The sequence below is a fragment of the Miscanthus floridulus genome, chromosome 5 (assembly GCF_019320115.1).
Source record: "Miscanthus floridulus cultivar M001 chromosome 5, ASM1932011v1, whole genome shotgun sequence".
Classification (NCBI taxonomy): Eukaryota; Viridiplantae; Streptophyta; class Magnoliopsida; order Poales; family Poaceae; genus Miscanthus; species Miscanthus floridulus.
In genome coordinates this window covers 119,430,922-119,458,747 of record NC_089584.1, presented here as the reverse complement: position 1 = coordinate 119,458,747, position 27,826 = coordinate 119,430,922, and the positions used below count along the sequence as shown (strand labels likewise).

The following is a 27,826-nucleotide window of genomic DNA, read 5'->3' as shown; positions in this document are numbered from 1 at the left end:
ACAATTTGAGATAGATTTCTCCGAGATCTGCAATCCATAGAAATAGAAGTTGCGAGCATCTCCAAGAGTTTCCAGTAAAGCCTCCCAATTTAGGCTTTTTTAGCAAGAATGGAAAAAAACCCATCTCCAACCGTTTCCAAACCTAGCTCCCAGTCTTTCCGCGCTTAGAAAAATAGACCGATCCTGCGGATATATCTGGAAGGACGTGGGATAGAATAAAGAATAGAAAAGGGTTCCTGATGTAAATGTATAATAAAGAAAGAATATATAAAAGTGGTTAGGATTTTAGAAATAGTATAGGATTCCTGATGTAAAGTTTACTTCTATTAGGAGTGAATTATTGAAAACTGTTGGAGATGGTCTTATTTATTCCTCCTAATAATTTTTGACGTGTTAGAAAACTCCATAGTGTTGGGAAAAAATCTTAGGAACTCTTGGGAATGCTCTTATCCCTAAATTACATCACTCTATAATAAATTATAGTGGAAAAATCATTGTAAATATTGTAATAAGACAATGTAAATATAGTTAAAAGACATTGTAAATGTATGAACAAAAATCTGAGTGTCAGGAGTGCCCAAAACACTCGGTGGCCTGGACAGATTATATTATATATTTAGAGTTGCGTATTCTCTTTGAGCTTATTGCTATACATGGCGAGGTCTCCACGTCAGGGCGGGGCGGTGGCCTGGAAAGTGGAAGAATCTTGGGCTCCTTGTGATCCCTGCGGCACTTCATTTTCCGCATGGCACTTCATGTGTGTCGTATGAACATGATGATTGATGAGATCTAGAACTTTCCTCGCAGGAGCTATGCGGTTTTCTTTTTCTTTTGTTTACTTGTATAAATTTGTTTACTTGTATAAACGTGTTCGTGCGTTGTTGCAAAAAGAAAATAAAACGTATACCTTAGAGCTGTTTGGTTTCCTCCACCGAAAAACGTATACCGGCTCTGTTTGGTTTTCTATGACTAAAATTTAGTTACTAAAATTAATGACTAAACTTTAGTCGTTTGGTTCTAGTGACTAAAAGTAACCAAATATCATTAAAGCAGTTCAACAAAGACCAAACTATCCCTAATGAACGCATAAATCATGGTGGTGACCGATAATATTGAGGGGCAGCCTCTGTCCACTAGGCATTTTAGCCCACTTTAGCACATCTTAAGATATTAATGTGACTAAACTACTTTGGTCTTTTTTTAATTAATTTGTTTGATAGTTTAGTAGCTAAAGTGACTGAAGTTTAGTAGCTAAACTTTAGAGGATGGACCAAACATGCCCTTAGAGTTGTTTGGTTTCCTCGATCACGGTATTGCTTTACCAAACAAGGACATATATATTAGGCGTGTTTGAGACCAGGCAAGGCTACCTTGAGACCCGTGTAAGCAAGCTTTTGCCTTGTTTACATGAGAGAGAGAGAGAGAGAGAGAGAGAGAGAGGGAGCTAAACTAGCTCTCCAGGCTTGGCAAGCTGCTCGTTGCTTGTGTCAAGACAAGCGTCTAGAAAACCAAACAATCCGTATCGCCCGGAGACATATATAATGGCTGCGTCATCTATTCTAATACGTATTGGAATCAGAATTTGTACTGTCACTGAACGTTTGTGGTTCTAACTCTATCAGCATGGGTTATAAGTCCAGATCAGAGAAGAGAAGCGAGGGCACTTTAGGAAGTAAAAAAGATGGACAGAAGATTCACTTCGCTCGCTAATACTAGATATACAGCTCTCTTAGATATAATATAATATAGGTAGATAGATAGAGATAGAGATAGAGATATATATCGCTCTGCTCGTTTGGCTTATAAGTCGTACTTTTTCAGCTAACGAACAGTATTTTCTCTTACAATAAATCAGCCAACAGTACTTTCAGCCATGACTTATCAACCAAACGAATAGAGCAATAAATGATTTATATATGCTTTTTTTTTTTGTTTGTTATTTGAGCAAGTGTGTATGCTTCGGTTGTGCTAGGCCACGAAGCCAACTGGCCCAAATGAGCCTCGGACGGCCTCAAGCCGCCAGTGCCCATTCCCATGCAGCCCGCCACACAGCAAGGCCCACCACAGCTGCACTCCTCGCGAGCCCGGGCTAACATTATTGTTATTTGTTAGTCCCGACCCCCGATTAAACACCGCGTCCTTTCTCCGTGCGCTCCCGCTCCTCATCCACCGAGCCGCGAGCTCATGCGGTTATCGGGTTATGCCTCATGCAGCTGCAGCGGTCGCAGCCACGCGAGAATCTGCGACCAGAGCAAGCGAGCCGTGCGTGACCTACTCATGATCATCCGCGTCATGGCATTGTGAGTTCGTAGCTGTCTGGCGCACGCGCGGCACGCGCACGCCCAGCTGCTGCCATTGGTGGCCAGGCGTCCGCGGTGAGCTAGGCAGCACTGCGTCCGCGCGTGCGTGGGACTGGGAGCGTGCGCATACTCCACCACGATTTGCCTATTCTCAGTCTTCTTCCCTACGGTCTACGGACGTCACGGCACTTCCGTCACATAGGATTCCTGTTCCGGTGCGTTATCCGTCCTGGATAGTACAGGACATGACTCACATGAGCATTGGACCGCCGCAGATCATCTATAAACATGAACAACTAGGAGGACCATTTTTACTGGGTTGGGCAGTAGTATACTAGGAGGACGACCTCCCCAAAGTAATCTACAACATGAACAACTAGAGATCAACGAATCAAGCAATGGGCAACTCGATCTCCTGCACAAATTAAGCTACTATATATGCCTCTCTGCTCAGCAATCTGAGTGACTTGTTCCAGAGAAGCGGCCGGAGTCTTATTGGTTTAGGCCGGAGGGAAGAAGCGGTTGAGGTTGAATGGCAGGCTGTAGAACTCCTCGTTCCTGCTGTCGCCCTTGAACGCCCGGAACCGCAGCCACCACGGCAACCCCCGGTCCTTGCCCGCGTCCTTCATCTCCAGCGTGTTGTCCAGGAACACGGCCACCATCAGCCCCACCGTCGGCGGCGACGAGAAGATGGTGTTGATGTAGTCGTTGAACTGCATTCATCCCAGGTCACACACAAGTTGAAGTTAGCTACACGAAATCGATCTCAGGTACTGTTTGACCTTGAGCCATGAAATATTGAAATGGGGTCAATCAAGAGAGAGAAAGACGAACCCATCCAGCTTTCGTGTGCGCAGGACCACGGTGAGCAGCCATGGTGTACCGGAAAAAGTATTCCGGCACGGACAGGCCCAGGAAGATGGAGACGCCGACGATAAAGAGGTTGCGCATGGAGTTCATGTTAGTGAACTGTAAGAAGGACAGCCCCACTGCAGCTGAAAGTCAGAGAAAGGTGAAAAAAAGCCGTCAGCCCAGGCAGCAGCATTACCAAAGCGCAGCAGCAGACTGCACACATTACTCGCATCAGATTAAGACGGGTTCAGGGAAACAGGATGACCAACCAACTAGTCCAAACAGGACGCAGTACACGGCTGCAAAGATGGTGAATGGGATAGAAGCGAACAAAGCTCCAAATTTCCCTGCAATTCGATAAATGAAAGAGTGTCAGGAGCTGCTCCTCGCACTCAGGGCCTCAGTTGCAGACATGATCTGCAAACAGTCCAATTACTACACGATCAAACAGTGGCTAACCCAGCATGGAGAAAAAGATCATGAAGCCAGCTGAGATCTGTATAACCCGCCGGCTCCCAATCCTTGTCGACCCAAGCAGCCCAACGTTCTCCCTGCATCGTTGTGCCAGCCAAGTAGTGTCAAGGCTTGTAATAAAAACATCTGCAGAGGCACAGTGGTGAAGAAGATTATGGCATAGACACTCACACTGAGACAGTGGAGCCAGTCCCCGTTCCAAATAGCCCATCAAGGAGGATGCCGATTCCCTGTTGTTCGCAGAGCATCTTTTTCAGTTTTGAACAGCTGACAGAACATCAAAAGAAGAACAATCATGGGTGCAAGAAAGTGTTTACCTGCCACCCAATGCCTCTACTCAGGATATGAGCCGGAGGTGGAGTCGCACTTGCAAGCCGAGCAGCAGCTTTGTAGGAGGCTGTGGACTGTCCAAGAGAGAGATTGTGTTAAGGTCAATTCTGTCGTTCCTGAATTCTAAAACAAAGGATCCAAGGCTCTAGTATGTATCACCTCTACTAGCGAGACCAAAACAGCAGACACCATACCAAATGACTGGCCAGCATTGAAGGTTGGTGCACCCCATTGCAGCGGGTAAGGAATCTTAATCCTGGGTGAAGTCAATGGATCAGTGTGCAGAGAGAAAAAGACGCAAACATTTCTCTGTCTCACAATAGGAATGCAACTGAAGAATGCAGAGAGAAAAAGACGCAAACATTTCTCTGTCTCACAATAGGAATGCAACTGAAGATCTATCTTAGGTTGGGACAAATGCACTTAAGTTGTTGGTGGCACCAATATGTCACTCTTTGTTACACTTCCATTGCAAATTCAGGACTCCAAGTCTCCAACATTAGACCATTGTTATTTTTTTCACAATATATTCAATTATTGATAGTAGCAGTAATAATCATTAGTGCCTTTTCCACAAACAAACATAAAAATAAGATGAATACTCTCAAACAAATCTAAGGTGTCAGGTTCATGTCACTGAAAACACGTATGCTAGACCAAAAGTGAGTTCAGACTTACAAAAATTGACTATCTGCCCCTAATACTAGATTGAGCATTGAGTATCTTTACATTTACACGACACACTTAACATAGTGTTGGCGAGGGTACTAACCATGGGGCAGAAGAGATCAGATTGGCTCTGTCAGTGCGGCAGTTGTTCTGAGTGACCTCAGAGCTATTTTTATAGGCTCCACCTGAGGTGAGGATTTGAGCATATGCCCATACCAATGCGATACAGATGAAAAGGGAGAACCTTTCCAGTATGGGAATTTCTTTTATTTGTATATTCTTCAGATACTGGGAAAGAATGGAAAGGCACAAATTAGGTATGTTTAACTTCCCAAGATGAATTTGGTGCATAGAAAACTGGACAGTATGGAGTTTTGTCAAACCTGAGAGAATACAACAAAGAGAATCAGCATTGGCAAGCCAATCTCAACGCATCTCCCAACCTGGTGCAATATCATCAGACATCAATTGGGTGAACAAGCAATTCCTCATCAACATATCCACGTCTTGCGTGGTCATGCGCACAAGTTGACAATACAAAATGGAGTCGGGACAAAGCAAGTGGTACCACAGGGAAACCTCTTTCGAAAAGGCCAAATCCGAGCAGCGCAACCACTGGGGTCATCCCCACTGGACTGAAGAATCTGAAAGAGGATATGCATTTTTCGAACCAATCAGTAAATCGTAGGCACTGTCAAAACTGAAATGGAATGCAGATGCATTCATGGGCCAATCCATTCCAACACTTAACTACAACTAGAATTGGGTAAATCCTAGTTCTTTCAAGGCAAGAGCACTAGAACTAGAATGCTTGGACTGTGAAGTGTGAAGGAAAGCAACCTGGAGAAAATACCCCACAGCTGGCTGTAGCCCAGGATGATCTGAATACTGGAGGACACTATCAGTGCCCCCTGTATCGCCTTCATGGTCTCGAGGAACCTCTGCTCAATCACGGATGAAAAAACTTGCAGATTAGACCACCGCCTCATCAGAAGCAACAGAATGGACACAGGCAATTGCTCACCTGGTGACCATCGGGTATCCCCGAAAGCGACGGGTCCTGGATGATGGCCATTATCGGGATCACGAACGCGTAGGAGCCGCCGATGACCGTCGGCAGCCGGGTCCCGAAGAGGGACTGCAGCAGCGTGTTTATCCCCGTCACGAAGAGCAGCGTCTGCACCACCCTGACCCTGTCTCCCTGCAAATAGCGACACCAATCACAAGCGAAAGGGGAAGGACCCAAAACATCACATCACCAAACTGATGCTGCCAAGAACCGGCACGAATCTGGTGTGGCCAAAAAGCGGAAGGCGTGACACAGGAGCTCACATCGTCGCCGCCCATCATGGGAACCAACACCGCCGGGATCATCACCGCCGTGCCCAGCGCCAGTATGTAGTGTTGGAAGCCCAGTATGATCGCCTCGCCTGAAATGAAAGCCAAAAAGGATTAAAAAAAAAGGTGACGAAAAAAAGATTCAGAAAGCCGAATTCCAACGCAAATGTGAACTCATTTCAGCTCCAAACTTCGATACGCACCCCAGGGAGGGTTGGAGTCTATGCAGTACTCGAACCCCTGGAGCTGCTCCATGGGCGGATGGCTTATCTCCTCCGGCTTCACCTCCGCCATTTCCCCCGACGAGTTTTGCCCTCTTGGACCAAGACAAACCGGAGGAAAGAGGACAGGAAGAGAGCTCTTGTCCCTCAGCCTCCAAAGAACACGATCTCGACCCTTAAAATCACCAGACCGCCGCACGCCGATTCGGCGAGTGGTTGGTTCCTGCGTGCTTCGTCTGCTGGGCCTCTCTTGACAATGCAGGAAGAAGAATCCAAAGCAGTGAGATTGAGATGAAACGTGTCCACCGGCTATAGCCGCCCTTTGCAGCAGGAGCGCACCAGGACGAAATCTGTTGGAGAAAAGGTTTCGACTGCGAGGGGTGCGGGGACAGGCAGCGCAAGAGGGAGGGAGGGAGGGACACCAGCGGCGGCGACCGAGAGCGATTCCGCACACAGGACACAGCCCAGCGGCGTCTAGCAGTGGCGAGTGCTGGTCGCCGGCCGGCCTCTCTTATCTCGTGATGCTTCCCTTTGTTTTCCTTGCCTTTTTATTGTTGCTGGGCTGGGTTTTGCTGCGGGGTTCTCGCTGGGTTTAATCGCCTTTGAAGCGCTCTTCCCTCCTCTCCTGTGAGTAACTGGCCGTTGGCTTTTTTGCCGTGACCAAATTGCCCCTCGTGTGTCCTGTATGTACGGTGCCGCTGTTTTTCACCTCGTGGCTCGTACTCAGGCATAGGGCGACTGCTGTCTGCTGTAGTTTCAACGTACTGTTAACTGCTGTGTTTTTTGCCTCTTTTGGTAAAAGGAAGTTTAGTAGTAGTAATAATCGTTTTTAACATTTCTTGATCCGAAAGTTCATTTGTGATACTAGGGTTTTTTTGGTATGTAGCCATAACTTGCCACACCTGAAGTCTGATGCGTTGACTTATTTGGGTTGTCGTTTGGTTCGTACCATAGCTTTGGCGTGCCGCAATTGCTCAAGCTTGTCCGTAGTTCATTGCGCCTGATTTTCGCGCCAGGAGTCTGGCGAGGCTTTTGGTCTCCAAACTTGCGGCGCGGCCGTAAATGCGATGCGGCAGGGCGAGGTAACTGGCCAAACAAAGCCTAGATCATATGTACAGTAATATACTAATAATATCCAACGCCCTGTTCGCTTGGCTTATAAGTCGTACTTTTTCAGCCAACGAACAATATTTTTCTCTCACAACAAATCAGCCAACAGTACTTTCAGTCATGGCTTATCAGCTAAGCGAACAGGGTACAACAAGTTAGCAACGTACGATTAAATGTTGATTTTCTTGGACCTTCGACTTCTGCTTTTCAGGGGGACTTTCAACCTTCGCCACAACTAAGTCCACAATATTCTACTCTATTAGAAAAGCTGAAAATGTATCTTCTCTGTTCCAAAATTATAAGTCAGTTGTGATTTTTCTAAGTGTTATGACTAGATATAGGTACATAAATTTATGTACATATATTATATTTAGATATATAATAAAAGTAATGTATCAACTACTTACAATATAAAATAGTGTGAACTAAAGTACTTACGTACGTAATCCCTCCGTCCTTAGCTTTGGGCAGATCAATATGATGAGTGAAAAATGTGTGATACGAAACAGGAATGATAAAGATAGAGATGTATCGGAGAGAAAAAAAAAAGATTCATGACAAAGTGGAAATGACAAATAATTTGGGATAAATGTAGCAGTGGCGGATGTAGAAATTCATAGAAGACGTACTCAGGTCATCTTCAACTTTTAGAGCCTTCCTCTCTTCCATGTTTATAAAATTATAGGAGTGGTTTGATTGTCGTGGAAGAGGTAGGGGGAGTTTTGAGCATTGCCTGTCTTACCGCTAGACCTACCTCCGAACATAGAAGGTAAGAATGACTCTTACTACAGGATGGATGAAGTAAACGTGCGAAGCTCGGTTTACTGCTAATGAGGCTGCCACGACGACAGGCCAGAAAGAAAACGGATTCTAGAGAGTGAGTGCATTGCATTCCAGGTACATTTCCCTGATTCCTGCGAACCGATGGGACAATTGCTCCAATTAGATATGTACAGCGCCACTTGACGACGGGGCTGGTCCAAGACCAGAGGTCAGAGGATACTTGTTCCTCTTCTTTTTTTCCCCCGCCTCAAATCAAGCGGTTCACGTCGGCGCATGTCCTGACTCGCAGTCGGAGTCGGACAGAGAAAGAGAGGGAGGGATGGGCAACCGGGCGCAAGGCAAAGTTACCGTTGGGTGCCGCCGCTCGCCTGGCCAGCTCGCCCCTCGCCGTGTGGGCGGGGCGAGTGGTCGGACCGATGTTTTGATCGCATTTTGCATCGTGGGACGAGCGAAGAGCACACAACCCCGGCGGCTGTCTGCCTGCCCGCCCTGCCCTGCCTGTGAGTCTGGGTCTCTGGCGGTCTGGCCGTGTCTGCCGTGGCCGCGCGGCAACCCTGCAAGACGACGCCCTTCTGCTCTTCTTGGGGCCGCGCGGGACGGGACAGCGATCTGAGAGATGCCTACACTGCCTGACGCCCTGAGCGCACGGAGACCCACGCTGCGCGCGCCGCTACCGCGCTACTAGTTGTGTCATGGTCTTCAGCAACAGAAGCAGCGGGGAAAACTCTCATTTCTATGGGAAATCCAATAGAGTACAAAGACTAGTTGCGGGTACTATTCCGTTTTCCGCTGCAGCGTTGGTTACGGCCAATCGATGACTGGTAATTTATTGTGGTTACTGCAGCTACAGCCCGCTGGGCAGCGAGGCCAACGGGAAAGTCCCTCTGCAATTGCTATGTCTGCCAGAGTGCCAGTGGCAGATCTACGGTGGTGTGCGCAGCACTGTGGTGAATTCATGGACGTGCGTCGGGCCAATTCGGGAGTAATGAGCTGCACCCAGCCAGAGACGGTGGTCACATTGCCGGTTGGTGTGGCGAGCTGACGGGGGTCGCTACAGTTGGCGCAGATCGCTAACCGTTTGGGTTGCAAACGAGAGCTTTCGAGGTTGCCGTGACCGTGGATGATAATTCGAGGTGGGTCATGTCGTCGTTGGCTTTGCTGTTGGGGGGCACACGGTGCCTCGTCTGTTGCCTGTAGCGCTACCATCTACGCTGTAGCGGTGACTTATCCCGTACATCTACCGCACTGTAGCATTGCGTGTCGAGCGCCAGTAGTAGCGTGTTCAACTACAGACCGCACGACATCAGCCCTGAAACATCACATGGATATGCGTGACTGCCACCGACGATGTTCTGCGTGATAAAAGTAACGTGACCGTCAATGTTGAACCTTGATAAAAGGTTACCAATTGGAAATCCCAGCATTCCAGCGGCAGAGCAATGAGCTGGACGCAAAAACACGCCCACGGTACCTTGTATAATACAAGACTACAAGTTGGCAAGTTGCTCAGAGGGGCTTTCCTGGAATCATTTCTCTTGGACTGATTTTAATTGTTTTGTTTTTTCCTTATCCACATTACAAAACTATGTCACTCAAAAACTCAATGATACACTGACTGCTCAGAATGGATCAAAGAGGTGGGTGCGGCTACGATCTTCTGTCTGCTGACTTATAATCACTTCTCTTCTCTTCAGCCTCTTTTCTCTTTTGTTGCCTGGAAAACAAGAATACATTGTTATAATTGAACAACAAATTGTAATGGAAAATATTGTCAGCTCTATTTTCTCTTCATAATATATCACAATCCCTTTAATTGCTTTTGCCATTGATTCTACCATTCATTTTTAACCAATGCTTGTTTTTTCAATGCTTGTTTGTTGTTGCCACTTTCTGCAATCTTGGGTCAGATGCTGTTTGTTGGTTAGGGCCTCAGGGGCATATACAGCTTACCAAATACGGCTTCAAAGGCTGTGGATAGCAATGGCATATGCTTAGTGAGGTTTTGCCAGTTGTAATGATTGAACCTTAACATTCTTTTTTCAGTCACGTATGGTCACTTAATTGCAAACTAGAGTTATGGTGCAAACAAAAGGTGACGAAAACAGATGAAGTAACAAAAGAAATAAGTGCCAGTAAAAGTGTAAAACTGAACAGGATTTTCCCAAGTTGATAAACCAAAAAAAAAAAGAACAAAGGTTTGAGAATTGGCATTTGTTGATCAGATTAACATAATAAGAAACAACATTGTCGCACAAGGCCTAGAGCAAAGGTGTGAGCAACATAAGTGGGAGGGCACCTAGTCACCTTACAGCACAGGAAGATTGCTACAGGCCTCTAACAAGAAATAACATTGTGCTAATGGATAATCTGAACATGGTAAAGACAGTCATACTGAAGCAACAGAACTTACGCAAAAGCAGCATATCCAGCACCAACATTAACTGAAGTCAAAAGTGCCGCAGAAGCAGTTGCTGATAAGTTGTCGTGTCCACTAGGAACCAAATGGTTCTTAACATCACCATCAACCTAACAGGTAACAAATAAAAGCAAAACAGAAGTCAGCCCCGAAGATTAGTATTCCAAACAAGGATAGATGCCTAGAGTTGTTGATTAAACACCTTATCCCATTTTGACTTCTTGTTTGGTCTAGTCTCTTTCTGCAAACCTTCGGTAGGTACCGGTAGTGTACTGACACCGGCCAAAGCTGAGTATATATATAACAAACATCAGAATAATAAAACCACACAAATGGAGGCTGTGCTCCATCCAGTACTGCCAAAACAGAAAATAGAACTGCTTCATGTTCACTATACCTGGGATCTTCAGTATTGATGCACTAATTGGAGGTTGTACTCCTCCAGTAATAAATTCAACTTTTGGGCTCCTTTTCTTCTCCTGTTCCTTCCTCTCAAGTTCACGCTTCATTTCAGCTTCTGCATTCAAATAGTACGGATAAGATGTAAACTGGAATACCATTATATATCACCAAACAGACAGACTGAATGTTCAGTATTGGTGCCAAATATAATATTTAAAAATATATATATTTGCAGCTGAAATATCTGTCCCTACTTGCATAAGCACAACATCAATAGATATATAATTTCAGTTCACTTTAAAAAATAAGTAACTCTTTTTGTGAGCTTATGGTACATTAAATATTTCCATTTCTATAAAAAAAATCAACGATGCACTAGATTATTCCGTGTTCTGCCCATCTATCTAACTTGGTGTTACATATACAGACCTGAATAGCTAGTTTAGCCTCTTAACTCTTATAGCATTTTCCTCAAAAAAAAAAGTCAGGCAAACATGCACCCTTGACAATTCCAGATAGGTGAACAATAGAACATTTTCTAAATGTTCCTAATTGACGAGTGCTAATATTTAACCAGTAAAAGGAACTTTATTGTAACGCTCCCAAGAGAATAGTATATTGAACAAATACAAATACCTATCTCATCATAGTAGTCGCCCTTGTCATACCCATAAGGGTCAAAAACATCTTTACCAAAACAGGTCCCTATCTGATCAATTTCTTGGTACCGCACAGCATGCTGCAAAAAGTCAGGATTTCTGTAGTCCTTCCTGTTGCGCACTTCAGCATTAAAGCTCTTTCCAGCCCTTTTGTATGCAAGGAACCTGTTTATTTTTTGCTGCAGAAAAAAACAGAAAACAATAGGTAATGAGTTTTAAGTAAATACTTGCAGTACGAACCAACACAAGAATAACTGAATACGTGTGAAGGTGTGTAGAGACATTCCTAGTGTAAATATTGCCTGAATAGCAACATTATCATGATGCTTTCACAAAACTTGAAAAGAGAAGCAGACGACCAGAAAAAGAAGAATAGAAAAGCCTTCAAGCATTCTAGGTGAACTGATAAAGTAAAGCTATCACATAGGACATAGCCTATTCTCAATAACATCGTGTTAGCATATACAGGTGTGGAAATGTATGATGCAGATGTTTAGCTTTGCCTTCACATTGCAGGAGAACATGATAGTTTCATCAATTTTAAAAAAGGCGTACCCAGTGGGGTGTCAATGGCAAGCCTTACCCTCGCCTGTGCAATGCGAGGAGACCGCGACTCGAACCCAGGACCTTCCGGTCACAGGCGGTAAGACTCTACCGCTTGCACCAGGCCCGCCCTTCATAGTTTCATCAATTTTAAATCTAGATTATGGAGTTCATCGAACGCTACAAGAGTGGAAGATGTCCCACCATGAACTGATATTTTGTACGAAAACGTGAGTAAGTTGTTTAGGGTTAAAAAATAGGTATCATAATTATTTGATCATAGGATAACCTGTAATGCTGCAGAGCATTTTGTAGTCACAGGTGGAGGAAGGAAACGACTCAATGGATCATCATTTTCACCATTGGTTGAAATACCAGTAGCTTCCTCCACCTGGGCATCTCCAGTTTCTGCTCTAGTTACATCCACTTCCATGTCTGTCCCTACTTGGTTCTGCTCGGGTGCATCAGGATGATGAGACATTTCTGCTGGAGTATTTGGGGTCACAATATGAACTGTGCCAGAGAGAGTTCGTTCTTCAAGATCCCCTAGAAACAAGATGGAAGGGTAGATCATATTAGATAATCCGATGGATGTTTGACATTGCAATGACTAAATTGCTCCAGACATGTAAAAAGAAAACATAACTTATATGTATTTTTTGTACAGAGGTCTGACTGAACACACCAAGCATCCGATATAATTAAGTCAAATTAAAATATCAAGTACTCCAGCTATGTGATCAGTGGCTTCCCAAATAATGTATTAAAGAATGGGAATGCACAAATTGTTTTGCTTCACATCAATCAAATTGTTGTACAAACTGATAATTACGGGGTTTTTTTTTTGGATCAGAACTGATTTAGGGTTGGATAACAAGCAAACTGCACTTTTTTAGCTTTCTTCGAATTGACATAATCTTATGGCCTTCTGAATTGTTTGATACTCAACTTCGCACCAAGTTTAATGAGCCAAGCCAAAGTCAAAAGTCATTCAGAATCAACTCATTTTTGTTTTAAAAGAAAAACGAGTTCAATCAGAGCAGTTTTAAACCGAGCCAGCGAGCTAAGTCAACGAGTTTTTTGTCCAGCCCAACTGATAATCATGAATGGAATTTTGTTGAAAGCATATGATATGTTCATGCCTGTAAAATAATTTATGCTTCCTGGGGCCTATAATGCACTTCCAGAAGCTAAACACTCACAGATTTCCAAAATGCACTTAGCCAAGGTTAAAGAACCTACATTGTTGTTACCAAGATTAACAGTAAAATCAAATGCATTAATATAAGAATACCTCTAAAGGTCTATTTGGATGCAGATATTGGACGGCTGACATTGAATTGAGTTCCAATGCCGAATCAGACTGGTATTGGAAATGGGCTGCAATACCAAATCAGATGTTTGCATGTACATGAAATTGCTATTTAGAATCTCCAAAAGCTACTGGACCATTCATTCACGGATCCCCTTTTCAACCCCGCACGAAGTAGCTCGTTATGCATCGCCGCCGCTGCTGCAGGTCCGTTCGTCGTAGCTGCAGCCTGTGCTAGCCCTCTCGTTCCCCTTCCCTCCCCCATCCGCGCACATCGATGTACAACAGTGAGCCCACTCCTTCCCCTTCCCTACCAAAGCAATTCCCCTGCGCTTGTGCGTGCATGGCCAGAGGCGGCAGGATGCGTCGCCACAGCTGCTGGAAGCGTGGCGGCGCCAACATGGCCGGTACCCGCACGGGTGCTGCTGGACTTGAGGCTTTCTTGCTGGACTAGCGCCACGACCCACGCCTGCTGCCGGTGCCGGTGCCGCCGCCGCACTGCACTCCCCGCTGCTGCCGGACTTGAGGAAGAAGGGGATCCCGGCACCTGAGGACTTGAGGAAGAAGGGGATCCTTGCACTCAGCGGTGGCCGGACTTGAGGAAGAAGAGGATCCCGCATCTCCTCCGCGCGAGCTCTCCTCCGTCCTCCCTTGCGAGACCTCTGGTGGCGGCGGCGGCGGTTGTCGGGACTCTCCAGCGGCGGGGGCAGTCACGGGGTTCCTTGGTGCTTCCGCCTTCTGATACTTCTTCGTTGCTTTGGTTTCCCTCCAATACGGAGGGGTTTGCCTCGGTATCGAAGGGGAGCAGTTTTAGTTGTAGTCGAATGCCTTGGTATTGAGGGGTCAATGCCATCTCGCAATGCCAAAGACATCCAAACAGCAGAATTGAAAAAACTCAATTCCAATTCCAAATTCCACGTCTCAATATCTACATCCAAACGGGGTGTAAGTGTTTATGTTTCAAGAGGATGCTCTTCAGGGCACGCTTATATCAGCAAATGCACCAGTGGGAGGAATAAAAATGCCAAAAAAATCACTCATCTGACAGTTTGTACAAAAGCACAACAATTTTCCTAAAAGCATGCAATAAGATTTGACCGAAACAGTCCACTGAATCTAGTACATCATAAAGGGCGTACCCAGTGCAGAGAGCTCCCGCTCTGTGCGGGGTCTGGGGAAGGGTGTTAGTGGCAAGCCTTACCCTCGCCTGTGCAATGCGAGGAGACCGCGACTCGAACCCGGGACCTTCCAGTCACAGGCGGTAAGACTCTACCGCTTGCACCAGGCCCGCCCTTCAATCTAGTTCATCATCATAACCCTAATTTTTCTTGCATTGTAATGCACACCACTAGCCAACAGTCCACTAGATCTAGTTGCTTATCATTGAAGTTTACTTTATTTTTCATAGCAATGTCACACAAGAGATCACAACCCTATAATATTGCATCTTTGCATAGCATTAAAACCCGTTCAAGATCAAGCAGACCAAAATGTAACAAGTCAAAGATGTCAAATCTAACCAGTCCACTAGATCTAATTGATTATCATAGAAGTTTACTTTCTTTTTCATTGCAATGTCACACAAGAGATCACAACCCTTACTACATTACCATATACCGCATCTTTGTGTAACATTAAAACCGACCAAAATGTAACAAGTCAAAGATGTCAAAACTAACTGCATAATACCCATATCAAGACATGAAATGGAGAAACAGTCTAACATTCTAGCAGATTGTTTCATATCATGATCTCAAAATAACTACTGGTTGATGGGGATGTGTACATGAGTGACTAGTTGCAATTTAAAGCGCATAAGGTGACATCATCGTACTTTCAGCCATATGAATAACAATAACTCGATGTGTTTGATGATTCTGCTTGGCCATGTCCATCTCTAGTAATATTATGGCATGGCTACTATATTCACATGAAAGTAAATTGAATTACAAGCATGAGTAGAAAGTAACATAAGAACAATTCAGATATCCTTAGTTCCTTACATAACACATTTTCTGCAAACTGGTTGGGCTAAGTTTATTTGATCTGTATTGAAACTTATAGCAACATATATATAACTTAGTACATGGTCACAATTAGGAACTTACCATCTGCAGCCTGAGCATCAGGGCCAAATCTCTGTGTGTGGCTCATTATCTCCCCATCCTGCAAGCAATCCATACTAATAACATCAATTCGGAAAACCAGCAGGTTACAAACAGTATAACAGAACACATACTTCACCAGTTCTACCTCCTGCTCGGGCGACATAGCCGTCTCGTCGTGCGCATAGTCCACGATTGCAAGCGCCCCGCGCCGTGGCGGGCGCGGCAGGTCGGCCGGTGGCGCGATGGATGGTCCCCGTAGCGGGGAGGGGGATGACACTGCAAAGGGCGACGAAGAGCGCCGCGAGGGAAGTGGCGGAAGCAGCCCCCGCGCCGGGGAAGGGTGGGGACTCGCTAGGGTTTTGAGACCGGCCGACTCCTCGGGACGGGGAGGCGACGGAGGCGCCAGGGAAGGGTTAGGGTCCTCCGCCCCGGCTTGAGGGGACGGCGGCGAGGAGGAGGGGACGGCGGCGGGCGGCGCTGGGGAAGGGGGGTTGGGCTCGTCGTCGTCCTCCTCTTCCTCGTCGTCGTTGTACATCGAGAAGAGGGCGGCGATGCCCTCGGTCTCGGACGCCATGGCGAGGACGGAGATTGAGGAGGGAAGGGTTGGATTTGGGGACGATGCGGAAGCGAGGGCCGAAAGCCCGAAACGGCGAGGAAGGAGGCGGAGGATTTCGGGGTAACAGCAGTTTTGGCGAGTCTGCGATGCGGAGTACGAACCTGATGCCGAGTTGGTCTGTATCCGAGTAGGCTCTTAGCACAGAATCCAAATTTTGGCACTATACAAAAAAATGCCAAAAAAATCACTCATCTGACAGTTTGTACAAAAGCACAACAATTTTCCTAAAAGCATGCAATAAGATTTGACCGAAACAGTCCACTGAATCTAGTACATCATAAAGGGCGTACCCAGTGCAGAGAGCTCCCGCTCTGTGCGGGGTCTGGGGAAGGGTGTTAGTGGCAAGCCTTACCCTCGCCTGTGCAATGCGAGGAGACCGCGACTCGAACCCGGGACCTTCCAGTCACAGGCGGTAAGACTCTACCGCTTGCACCAGGCCCGCCCTTCAATCTAGTTCATCATCATAACCCTAATTTTTCTTGCATTGTAATGCACACCACTAGCCAACAGTCCACTAGATCTAGTTGCTTATCATTGAAGTTTACTTTATTTTTCATAGCAATGTCACACAAGAGATCACAACCCTATAATATTGCATCTTTGCATAGCATTAAAACCCGTTCAAGATCAAGCAGACCAAAATGTAACAAGTCAAAGATGTCAAATCTAACCAGTCCACTAGATCTAATTGATTATCATAGAAGTTTACTTTCTTTTTCATTGCAATGTCACACAAGAGATCACAACCCTTACTACATTACCATATACCGCATCTTTGTGTAACATTAAAACCGACCAAAATGTAACAAGTCAAAGATGTCAAAACTAACTGCATAATACCCATATCAAGACATGAAATGGAGAAACAGTCTAACATTCTAGCAGATTGTTTCATATCATGATCTCAAAATAACTACTGGTTGATGGGGATGTGTACATGAGTGACTAGTTGCAATTTAAAGCGCATAAGGTGACATCATCGTACTTTCAGCCATATGAATAACAATAACTCGATGTGTTTGATGATTCTGCTTGGCCATGTCCATCTCTAGTAATATTATGGCATGGCTACTATATTCACATGAAAGTAAATTGAATTACAAGCATGAGTAGAAAGTAACATAAGAACAATTCAGATATCCTTAGTTCCTTACATAACACATTTTCTGCAAACTGGTTGGGCTAAGTTTATTTGATCTGTATTGAAACTTATAGCAACATATATATAACTTAGTACATGGTCACAATTAGGAACTTACCATCTGCAGCCTGAGCATCAGGGCCAAATCTCTGTGTGTGGCTCATTATCTCCCCATCCTGCAAGCAATCCATACTAATAACATCAATTCGGAAAACCAGCAGGTTACAAACAGTATAACAGAACACATACTTCACCAGTTCTACCTCCTGCTCGGGCGACATAGCCGTCTCGTCGTGCGCATAGTCCACGATTGCAAGCGCCCCGCGCCGTGGCGGGCGCGGCAGGTCGGCCGGTGGCGCGATGGATGGTCCCCGTAGCGGGGAGGGGGATGACACTGCAAAGGGCGACGAAGAGCGCCGCGAGGGAAGTGGCGGAAGCAGCCCCCGCGCCGGGGAAGGGTGGGGACTCGCTAGGGTTTTGAGACCGGCCGACTCCTCGGGACGGGGAGGCGACGGAGGCGCCAGGGAAGGGTTAGGGTCCTCCGCCCCGGCTTGAGGGGACGGCGGCGAGGAGGAGGGGACGGCGGCGGGCGGCGCTGGGGAAGGGGGGTTGGGCTCGTCGTCGTCCTCCTCTTCCTCGTCGTCGTTGTACATCGAGAAGAGGGCGGCGATGCCCTCGGTCTCGGACGCCATGGCGAGGACGGAGATTGAGGAGGGAAGGGTTGGATTTGGGGACGATGCGGAAGCGAGGGCCGAAAGCCCGAAACGGCGAGGAAGGAGGCGGAGGATTTCGGGGTAACAGCAGTTTTGGCGAGTCTGCGATGCGGAGTACGAACCTGATGCCGAGTTGGTCTGTATCCGAGTAGGCTCTTAGCACAGAATCCAAATTTTGGCACTATACAAAAAAGAAGATTTTTCGTCACATCAAACTTGCGGTATATGCATGGAGTACTAAATGTTGATGAAATCAAAAACTAATTACACAGTTTGGTTGTACTTTACGAGACGAACGTTTTAAGCCTAATTAGTCAACGATTGAACAATTATTAACAAATACAAACGAAACGCTAAAATACACTACAGTACCTTAAATTTTTGGCGGCGCCAACCTTGAGGGCAAACTAAACGCGCCTAGGCTGGCAAACAACGATGGCACGGGGTGCACGACGGCACGTGTTGTTCATCAAACCTAAAAAGTGTCATTCTCGAATCTCAAGAAACCAAACCCGCGCGTTACTGAAACCATGGCTGATGAAATTATACTACTTATATTTACTAATATTATTGAATAAATATCATAATAATATTAGTGGATGATTTTTAACATTCTGATATGGACAACTAAGACCTCGTTTAGCACAGCTCAGCCTCACCAACAACGCTGTTTTTTTTTTCAACTCAAGGAGCAGCTCTACTCGTGAAGCTAAGCTATTTTTCTCTTCCTATTTGGCAAAACAGCTTCATGTGTGGACCAAAAAGACTAAAATTACCATACTGCCCTTAGCCTTTTCTTTTTTCTCTATTTTTTCCTTATCCCCTCTGGGCCGTTGTCTTCCTCAATCTTCACGGGATATTTAACTTTTTACCATTATTATCAATGGCGACTCCTGAGATAACAGCTTTAGGTTTGGCGTTACGTTTTTAGCATCGGAGAGAGAAAAACGATACACATTTGCCACTTTTGGCCAATGTAAAATGACCGCCCTGCTGAAAGCTCTAGTTTGGTTTCAGTGAATTAATAAAATCCTAAGTGCTAATCTAGTTTTATCAAAGTGGTTACGTGATAGGTAGTACTACTCCAAGTGACGAAGCAATGGTGAAAATCATGATGTTGGTGATGGCATGGTGATGATCAAATGCTTGACTTGGAGAAGAAGAAAGAGAAAAACAAAAAACTCAAGGTAAAGGTAAAATTTGATAGGAGCTTTTTTGTTTTGGTGATCGAGACACTTAGTGAGTGTGATCACATTTAGGATCGATAGCTGTACTATTAAAAGGGGTAAAACTCATATCGAAATGCGGTTATCAAAGTGCCACTAGATGCTCTAACCCATTGCATATGCATTTAGGATCTAGTGGAGTGCTAACACCCTTAAAAACATTTGTGAAAATATACTAACACATGTGCACATAGTGATACACTTGGTGGTTGACACATTTGAGCAATGGTAAAGAAGATAAAGTTGAAAAGAAGTTAAATGCGCTGGTCACGGGGTGACCGGACGCGTCCGACATGAGGACCGGACGCGTCCGGTATCTTCCCAACGTGACCGGACACGTCCGATATCCATACCGGACGCATCCGATATTCTGGCTAGGAGCGGCAGAATTGACGAGGTGACCGGACTCTGGGTCGTTGCAGTGACCGGACGCTGAGAAATCACTGTTTAGCGTCCGGTCGAGGTGACGTGGAGCGCGAGGTGTTGGTCCAGAGTGGACCGAACGCGGGGGTGTGTCCGGTCGGCCACACCTGACGCATCCGGTCATAGTTGAGCGGCTCTAGGAGCTCTATTGACTCGACCGGATACGTCCGGGGTGAACTAGTAGACTCGGGTTTCAGCGCTATAATTGATCGAACGCTGGGGGCGTCCGGTCAGGTGTGACTGGACGTGTCCGATCGGCCCAGAGTGGCTCTAGGAGTTCTCTGAACTCGACCGAACGTTGCGTCTCCCGTGTCAGGTCGATTTTTAAAGGTGCATTCAGTCACTAGTATTACTATGCGCAGAGATAGCCGTTGAGCGCGAATGGCTAAACAATTTAAATGGGACACATGGCGGTCAGGCTGCGACCGGACGCGTCCGGTAGTCCCACAGTCAGTCCAATAATTGAGCCAATAGCTCTTATTTGGGGTATCTATAAATATCGTTTGGTCGGCTCTAGCTTACTCTTTAGGCCATTTGCATTGATATAGCAACCTTGTGAGCTTAGCCAAAGCCCTCTCACTTATCTTCATCATTGATTCATCATCTTTGTGAGATTGGGAGTGAATTCTAGTGCATTGCTTGAGTGTTTGTATCTAGAGGCACTTGATGTTCGTGCTTTCGCTGCGAGATTCGCTTGTTACTCTTGGTGGTTGCCGCCACCTAGATGGCTTGGAGCAGCGAAGATCGTCGAGCGGAGGTTGGTGATTGTCTCCGGCTCCGATCATGGTGATTATGAGGGGTTCTTGACCTTTTTTCCAGCGGGAAGTCAAAAGGTATTCTAGTAAATTACTCGTGGCTTGTGTGATCCTCATCTTGTATTGGTTGTACGACACTCTATTGAGGGTTTGGCGTGTGATGCCAATTAGCGCGTGAGCCTCCAAGTGAGTGAATTGCCATAACAAGGACTAGCTTGCCGTCAAGCAAGTGAACCTCGGTAAAAAAATCATTGTGTCATCATTTGATTCCGAGGTGATTAGTCTTCATTGGTATTCATTTTTGTGTTTTATTGGTTTATTCCTTGACTCGACGGTATAACCATCTTACTCTCTTTCTCTTTATATTACCGTAAACTAGTTGTCAAGCTCTTTAGTATAGCTAGTCGTGAGAGCTTGTTAGTTTGGTTAGTGTAGTTTTTTAGTTAGCCTTTGAGAGCACACTAACTTAGTATAATGACATAGCCACTGTGTAGATAGAGACTATATAAACTAGAATTATGGTAGGTGGCTTGTATTTTTAGTAGGCTAGCGCAACACTCGCTTCATCTCATATTTGCCTAACCGGTTTGCTAAGTGTTGTTATAGAAATTTTTTAGGCTATTCACCCCTCTCTAGCCATTAGGACCTTTCACCTGCCCTTGGCGTTTGTATTACCCCACGGCCCACTCCACTCTCTCTCATCTGCTCCTCTTTCTCCTTTCTATGGTCCACGAGCGACACCCGCCAGCCGTCGCCGCCCCCACCACGAGCCATGTCCCTATCGCATTACGCCGAGTCATCTAGAAGGGCGAGGAGTCGGTACTTCAAATGTGTGAGAAACAGGGTGTGTTATCACCATCCTTCTTGGTTCGCCCCTTCACCACCTGAGCAAGGCCGCGGTCCGAGCAAGGGATCAATGGGAAGCCGCTCTACTCACCTACTAGATCCACACAGACAGAGGCGCTGCGGGAGCTCCGGGCACCTTGGACCCGACTCCTTGCCCTTCTAGATGACTCAACGTAATGGGATAGGGACATGGCTCGCGGTAGGGGGCGGCGTTGTGCGCGATGGCGGTGGCGGCGGTGGCGGCGGTGGCTGGTAGACGTCGCGCGTGGACCAGAGAAAGGAGAAATGGGAGCGGATGGGAGAGAGAGTGGAGTGGGCCATGAGGTAATACAGACACCAGGGGCAGGGCGGTCATTTTACATCGGCCTGCGGACTCGGATCCAAGCTGGACCGCGGAGCTAGCGTGCCAGGCGCACAAAAGTGGCAAATGTGTATTATTTTTCTCTCTCCGATGCTAAAAACGTAGCGCCAAACCTAAAGCTGCTATCTCATAAGTCGCCATTGATAATAATGGTAAAAAGTTAAATATCCCAATCTTCACGGGTCGCGTCTCGCGTGTCCTCGTGTAGTCGCGTGCCGCACATCCTAGAGGCTACGAGCCCTAGCGGCTGCGACCTGCGAGCCCCCCGCCGAGCTGGTGGCTACGCCCCCTTGAACTCGTGCGTGGTCACGGCGACAGCGGCCACGCGGCCATAGGCCGTGTGCCGGTGGCTATGACCTATGAGCCCCCTGACGAGCTGCTACCACGGTGAGCTCGTGCGTGGTCATGACGGCGGCGCCCGCACATGCTTCGGCATCCCCTCACGCCTAGGCAGATCAGATCGTGCCCATGCTCTGACCCCGATGTCTGTGCCAGCAGCCGTATCCATGGTTTCCCGCACGGCCGCGCTGAAAGGTCCTGATGGCTAGAGGGAGGGTGAATAACCTATTAAAAATTTCTACAACAACACTAAACAAACCGATTAGATAATTATGAGGCGAAGCAAGTGTTGCACTAGCCTACTAAAATAGCAAGTCACCTACCAAAATTCTAGTTTATATAGTTTCTATCAACACAATAGCTATGTCACTACACTAAGTTGGTGTGCTCTCAAAGGCTAACTAAAGAGCCACACTAACCAAACTAATAAGCTCTCACAACTAGCTACACTAAAGAGCTTGACAACAAGTTTGCGGTAATGTAAAGAGAGTGAGCAAGAAGGTTATACCACCGTATCGAGGAAGGAGCCAATCAATCACAAGAATGAATAACAATGATGACCAATCACCTCGGAATCAAATGATGAACATAATGATTTTTTGCCGAGGTTCACTTGCTTGCCGGCAAGCTACTCCTTATTGTGGCGATTCACTCACTTGGAGGTTCATGCGCTAATTAGCATCACACGCCAAACCCTCAATAGGGTGCCACACAACCAACATAAGATGAGGATCACACAAGCCACGAGCAGTTCACTAGAGTACCTTTTGGCTCTCCACTAGGAAAAGGTCAAGAACCCCTCACAATCACCACGATCGGAGCCGAAGACAATCACCACCCTCTGCTCAACGATCCTCACTGCTCTAAGTCGTCTAGGTGGCGGCAACCACCAAGAGTAACGAGCGAATCAAGCAGCGAAACATGAACACCAAGTGCCTCTAGATGCAAACACTCAAGCAATGCACTTGGATTCTCTCTCAATCTCACAAAGATGATGAATCAATGATGGAGATGAGTGGAAGGGTTTTGGCTAAGCTCACAAAGTTGTTATGTCAATGCAAATGGCTAAGAGAGTGAGCTTCAGCCAGCCATGGGGCTTAAATCGAAGCCCCCATGAAATAAAGCCGTTGTACCCCTTCACTAGGCACAACACGGGGTGACCGGATGCTCCGGTCATATTGATCGGACGCTGGACCTCAGCGTCTGGTCACGCGATGCGTGCCATGTGTCCCGTCTCTTCAAATGTTGATCGCCCAATCTCAATGGTTAAGTGAAGACCGAACACAGCAGCTCAAAGTGACTGGACAATGAACCCCAGCATCCGGTCGTTTCCAGTAAGCATCCAGAGATGAATTTTCACGATCGGACGTGTCCGGTCATGCTCGACCGGACTCACCTAGTATCCGGTCACGCGGTGACTCTTCTGTGCACTGCCACATTAGCCGGACTGGACACACCCTATCAGTGTCCGATCACTAAGTGACCCAGCGTCCGGTCAGAGACCGACGCTACGCGCCCTTTCCTGCAACTGATCGGACACGCCGGTCCAACCTAGACCAGCGTCTGGCCACTTACAGTTGAAAGCTCTAGTTTGGTTTTGGTTAATTGATGAAACCCTAAGTGCTAACCTAGTTTATCAAGATGATTATGAGATAGGTCGCACTACTCCAAGTGATGAAGCAATGGCGAAGATCATGACAATGGTGATGGTCAAATGCTTAAACTTGGAAAAGAAGAAAGAGAAAAACAAAAGGCTCGAGGCAAAGGTATAAAATGTAGGGACCATTTTGTTTTAGTGATCAAGACACTTAGTGAGTGTGATCATATTTAGGATAGATAGCCATACTATTAAGAGGAGTGAAACTCCTATCGAAATGCGGTTATCAAAGTGCCACTAGATGCTCTAATTCATTGCATATGCATTTAGGATCTAGTGAAGTACTAACACCCTTGAAAATGTTTGTGAAAATATGCTAACACATGTGCACAAGGTGATACACTTGGTGGTTGGCACATTTGATCAAGGGTGAAGAAGTTAGAGGTGAAATGGAGTTGGTCACAATGATGCTGGCGTCGGTCTACTGACCGGACGCTGGGTCACTCAGCGATCGGACGCTGAAAGGCGGCGTCCGGTCGAGCTGTCAGTCTGCACAGTACCTAGGGTATTGCACCGGACGCTGGTCTATGTCTGGTCAAGGTGGATCGGACACGTCCGGTCGAAGAAATACGCCTCGAGGAGCTTACTGGAAACGACCAGACGCTGGGGCTTCAGCGTCCGGTCAGTTTTGTCAGAGCGTCCGGTCAGCTTCGTAGCCATTGAAATCTGATGAACATCGTTTGAAGCTAGTGATGCGTGGCATCCATCGGGCGATCGGACGCTAAGGGCTAGCGTCCGGTCAGTCTGACCAGAGCGTCCGGTCAGCCCGCGTTTTGCCCAGTGAATGGGTATAACGGCTCTATTTGAAGGGGGCTTCTATTTAAGCCCCATGGCCGGTTGTAGCTCCATCTCTTGCACAATTTCATTGACATAGCAACCTTGTGAGCTTAGCCAAAACCCTCCAACTCATCTCCATCATTGATCCATCATCATTGTGAGATTAGGAGAGAATCCAAGTGCATTGCTTGAGTGATTGCATCTAGAGGCACTTGGTATTCGTGTTGCGCTGCGGATTTTGCTTGTTACTCTTGGTGGTTGCCACCACCTAGATGGCTCGGTGCAACGGTGGAGGATCGGCACGAGTTGGTGATTGTTCATGGCCATCTCCGGTGATTGTGAGGGGAGTTGTACCTTCCCCGGCGGAGTGCCGAAAGGTAACTCTAGTAAATTGCTCGTGTCATTGAGTTACCTCACTTATGGGTTGGTTCTTGCGGTGTCCTATCATGTGGACGAGGTTTGTGAAACACCTCTTAGCCACCGAACCACCAAGTGTTGCTCGACACAACGGGGACGTAGCGTGTTGGCAAGCACGTGAACCTTGGGAGAAAATCGATTGTCTCTTGTCTTTGGCATTCTCCCGGTGATTGGCTATATATTCATCTTGTGATTGGTTCATCCCCTACACGTCGGTATAATCACCCTACTCACTTATCTACATTCTTGCAAACTAGTTGATACAAGCTCTTTAGTGTAATTAGATTTGAGAGCTTGCTTTATTATTTACATTCATCTAGTAGAGCTCTTTAGAGTAGCAAGTTTGTGTGTCTAAGTAATCATTGCAACTAGAATTATTGGATAGGTGGCTTGCAACCCTTGTAGAGCTAGAGCAAGTTTGCATTACGCTATTTGTCATACTAATCAAATTGCTCTAGTTGATTTGTAGATTTTTAAATAGGCTATTCATCCCCCCTCTAGCCATATTAGGACCTTTCAAGTGGTATCAGAGCCATGGTCACCATTTGATTGAAGGCTTAACGACCTCGGTGTCAAATTATGGCTCAAGTTGTGTTTAACCATGTGGGGGGCAAACCACCGTTCTTTGATGGCACATGCTATGATTATTGGAAGAGAAAGATGAGGATGTATCTTAGTTCGATCAATGATCAAGTATGAGAAGTGACCGAGAATGACTATGCTATCATTGATCCCGATGATCCAACCAACTAAGATAAGATCAACAAGCAATGCAATACAATGGCTCTCAACACCTTATACAATGCCATTGATTCCAAGGTGTTTGAACAAATCAAGGATTGTGAAAGAGCAAATAAGGTGTGGAAGAGATTGGAGAAAACATATAAGGGCACACCGGTGGTGAAGAGTGCCAAGTTGTACATCCTCAAGGACAAGTTGACAAGTTTCAAGATGAAGGATAATAAGAGCATTTCGGAGATGTTTCATCGGCTACAAGTAATTATCAATGACTTGAAGGCTTTGGGAGAAAAGATCAAGGATGATGATGTCTCCCATCGATTCTTGATGTGCTTACCTCCAAGATTTGAGATGTTGAGATTGCTCATCATAAGAGGAGGATTGAAGGATATCACCCCTAACCAAGTACTAGGTGATGTCATGACACAAGAGACATACCATGTGGAAAGGGAGAGGGATGACAAGGATGACAAGAAGGAAGAAGAAGACAAGAAGAAGAAAAGCATAGCATTCAAGGCTAGCTCATCATCATCAAAGAACAATGGTAAGTCCAAGAAAAAATCAAGTGATGATGATGATCTTAGTGATATTGATGATGAAGCTATGGCTCTCTTTGTGCGCAAGATGGGAAAATTCATGAAGAAGAAGGGCTATGGTGCAAGAAAGAGAAGAGATCACACCAAGAAGAAAGAGTATGTGAGAAGATACTACAATTGCAAAAGCCTTGATCATGTAGTAGCAAATTGTCCATACAATAGTGACAATAATGAGGATGAGAAGAAGAAGCACAAGGAGGATAAGAAAGAAAAGAAGGAGAAGAGAATGACCTTCCAAAAGAAGAAAAAGGGTGGAGGCTATGTGGTCACATGGGATAGTGATGGCTCTTCGGATAGTGATAGCTCTAGTGATGATGATAAGAAATCTATCAAGAGAGCACTAGCAAGCATCGCCATCAACAACAAGCCCTCCATCTTTGACACTCCATCGACATGCCTCATGGCAAAACCTACCAAGGTAAAATATGATATGAGTGATGATGATGAATGTAAAAGTGATGCTTGTAGGAGTGATGATGATGATGAGGAGTACTCCAAGGAGGAGCTCATGGACATGTGTGAGCAAGTGCATACTTGCTTTGAGATGAAGAGAAAGGAGTACAAGGAATTGAACAAGAAAGTCAAATTTCTTGAGCAATCCCTTGATGAGCTCAATGCCACTCATGAGAGGCTAATGGAAGCCCATGAGAAGCTTGGCAGAGCTCACTCTAAGCTTGAAAAGGCTCACTCCTCTCTCATTGAGCAAGTCAAAGTGGAGGAAGCCAAGAAGGAGCAAGTGATCATAACATGTGATCTTATTGATGAATCTTTTCATGAACCCATTATTGTTGCTCCTACTAACACTTCTTGTAGCACAATCATTACTACTCCACCTATGAATGATACATCACTAATGGTGGAAAAATGAGAACCTCAAGAAGGAGGTAAATGAGCTCACTCATGCCTTAGGCAATGCTTATGGTGGAGAAGCCCACTTGCTAAAGTGCTTGGGTAGCCAAAGATTTTCTCTCAACAAAGAGGGATTAGGCTATATCCCCAAGAAAGGCAAGGCGGCCTTTGTCACTCCCAAAGCTAGCTTTGTGAAGGGCAATGGTCGGTTTTGCAATAGATGCAAGCAAGTTGGGCATATAGAGTAAAATTACAAGACTAACAAGAACAAGCTACCTAATGTATCCTCAATTAAATTTAATTCTTGTTACATGCTTTACAAGGGTACCAATGGTGTGAAGGCTAAGTTCATTGATACACCAATTGTGGGCCCAAAGAAGAAGGCCATTTGGGTACCAAAGACCTTGGTGACTAACTTACAAGGACCCAAGCAAGTTTGGGTACCTAAAAAGAATTGATCTTCTTTTGTAGATAAATTATAAAGCCGGAGGAAGGCATTGGGTGCTTGATAGTGGATGCACACAACACATGACCAGTGATCCAAGAATGTTCAATTCAATCAATGAAAGCAAGAGCAATGGGATTGATAGTATCACATTTGGTGACAATGGCAAAGGCAAGGTCAAAGGGCTTGGTAAGATTGCAATATCCAATGATTTGAGCATTTCCAATGTGCTACTAGTAGAGAGCTTGAACTTCAACCTATTGTCGGTAGCTCAATTGTGTGATCTTGGTTTCAAGTGCATATTTGGTATGGATGATGTAGAGATCATAAGTGTAGATGTCTCTAACTTGATATTCAAAGGATTTAGATATGAGAATCTATACTTAGTTGATTTCAATGCTAGAGAAGCT

The 27,826-nt window shown here is 45.9% G+C and overlaps 3 protein-coding genes across 7 annotated transcripts; all 3 read right to left on the bottom strand.

Annotated features, from left to right (window-relative positions):
* Positions 1-2,602: 2,602 nt before the first annotated feature.
* On the bottom strand, positions 2,603-6,663 carry LOC136450591 (nucleobase-ascorbate transporter 2-like). The gene is made up of 14 exons (XM_066451098.1): positions 6,167-6,663; positions 5,958-6,055; positions 5,650-5,826; positions 5,466-5,566; positions 5,194-5,269; positions 5,009-5,068; positions 4,729-4,913; positions 4,116-4,212; positions 3,944-4,030; positions 3,798-3,856; positions 3,612-3,703; positions 3,422-3,499; positions 3,135-3,295; positions 2,603-3,013 (listed from the first exon to the last, which is right to left on the bottom strand). Exons 1-14 carry the CDS (start codon positions 6,255-6,257, stop codon positions 2,801-2,803), a joined length of 1,575 nt encoding a protein of 524 aa, XP_066307195.1. The 5' UTR covers positions 6,258-6,663; the 3' UTR covers positions 2,603-2,800.
* Positions 6,664-8,354: 1,691 nt separating this feature from the next.
* Positions 8,355-16,248, bottom strand: LOC136450592 (uncharacterized). Of its 3 annotated transcripts, none has more exons than XM_066451102.1 (8): positions 15,649-15,781; positions 15,518-15,575; positions 12,387-12,643; positions 11,532-11,733; positions 10,891-11,010; positions 10,696-10,781; positions 10,488-10,603; positions 8,355-9,791 (listed from the first exon to the last, which is right to left on the bottom strand). In XM_066451102.1, the coding sequence occupies exons 2-8, from the start codon at positions 15,561-15,563 to the stop codon at positions 9,725-9,727; spliced, it is 894 nt and encodes a 297-aa protein (XP_066307199.1). In that variant the 5' UTR covers positions 15,564-15,575; positions 15,649-15,781; the 3' UTR covers positions 8,355-9,724. The 3 variants fall into 3 exon arrangements, with proteins under 3 accessions (XP_066307199.1, XP_066307196.1, XP_066307197.1); XM_066451099.1 differs by having other exon boundaries at positions 8,358-9,791; positions 15,654-16,248; XM_066451100.1 differs by having other exon boundaries at positions 8,360-9,791; positions 15,663-16,247.
* Positions 16,249-17,348: 1,100 nt separating this feature from the next.
* On the bottom strand, positions 17,349-18,130 carry LOC136450593 (pectinesterase inhibitor 10-like). 3 transcript variants are annotated; one of them, XM_066451103.1, is made up of 2 exons: positions 17,529-18,130; positions 17,349-17,450 (listed from the first exon to the last, which is right to left on the bottom strand). In XM_066451103.1, the coding sequence occupies exons 1-2, from the start codon at positions 17,964-17,966 to the stop codon at positions 17,364-17,366; spliced, it is 525 nt and encodes a 174-aa protein (XP_066307200.1). In that variant the 5' UTR covers positions 17,967-18,130; the 3' UTR covers positions 17,349-17,363. The 3 variants fall into 3 exon arrangements, with proteins under 3 accessions (XP_066307200.1, XP_066307201.1, XP_066307202.1); XM_066451104.1 differs by having other exon boundaries at positions 17,538-18,130; XM_066451105.1 differs by having other exon boundaries at positions 17,423-17,450; positions 17,524-18,130.
* Between the last annotated feature and the right edge of the window lie 9,696 nt (positions 18,131-27,826).

Excerpts from the sequence above, each read along its gene's own strand:
- LOC136450591 (XM_066451098.1), bottom strand. The coding sequence starts at position 6,257 with ATGGCGGAGGTGAAGCCGGAGGAGATAAGCCATCCGCCCATGGAGCAG. Across the intron at positions 5,827-5,957 it reads CCATGATGGGCGGCGACGAT|GGAGACAGGGTCAGGGTGGT; the intron begins GTGAGCTCCTGT and ends CGCTATTTGCAG. Across the intron at positions 5,270-5,465 it reads CTGTGGGGTATTTTCTCCAG|ATTCTTCAGTCCAGTGGGGA; the intron begins GTTGCTTTCCTT and ends ATCCTCTTTCAG.
- LOC136450592 (XM_066451099.1), bottom strand. The coding sequence starts at position 16,091 with ATGGCGTCCGAGACCGAGGGCATCGCCGCCCTCTTCTCGATGTACAAC. Across the intron at positions 15,576-15,653 it reads CCGAGCAGGAGGTAGAACTG|GATGGGGAGATAATGAGCCA; the intron begins GTGAAGTATGTG and ends GATTGCTTGCAG. Across the intron at positions 11,011-11,531 it reads CGACTACTATGATGAGATAG|AAGCTGAAATGAAGCGTGAA; the intron begins GTATTTGTATTT and ends ATTTGAATGCAG.
- LOC136450593 (XM_066451103.1), bottom strand. The coding sequence starts at position 17,966 with ATGGCGTCCGAGACCGAGGGCATCGCCGCCCTCTTCTCGATGTACAAC. Across the intron at positions 17,451-17,528 it reads CCGAGCAGGAGGTAGAACTG|GATGGGGAGATAATGAGCCA; the intron begins GTGAAGTATGTG and ends GATTGCTTGCAG.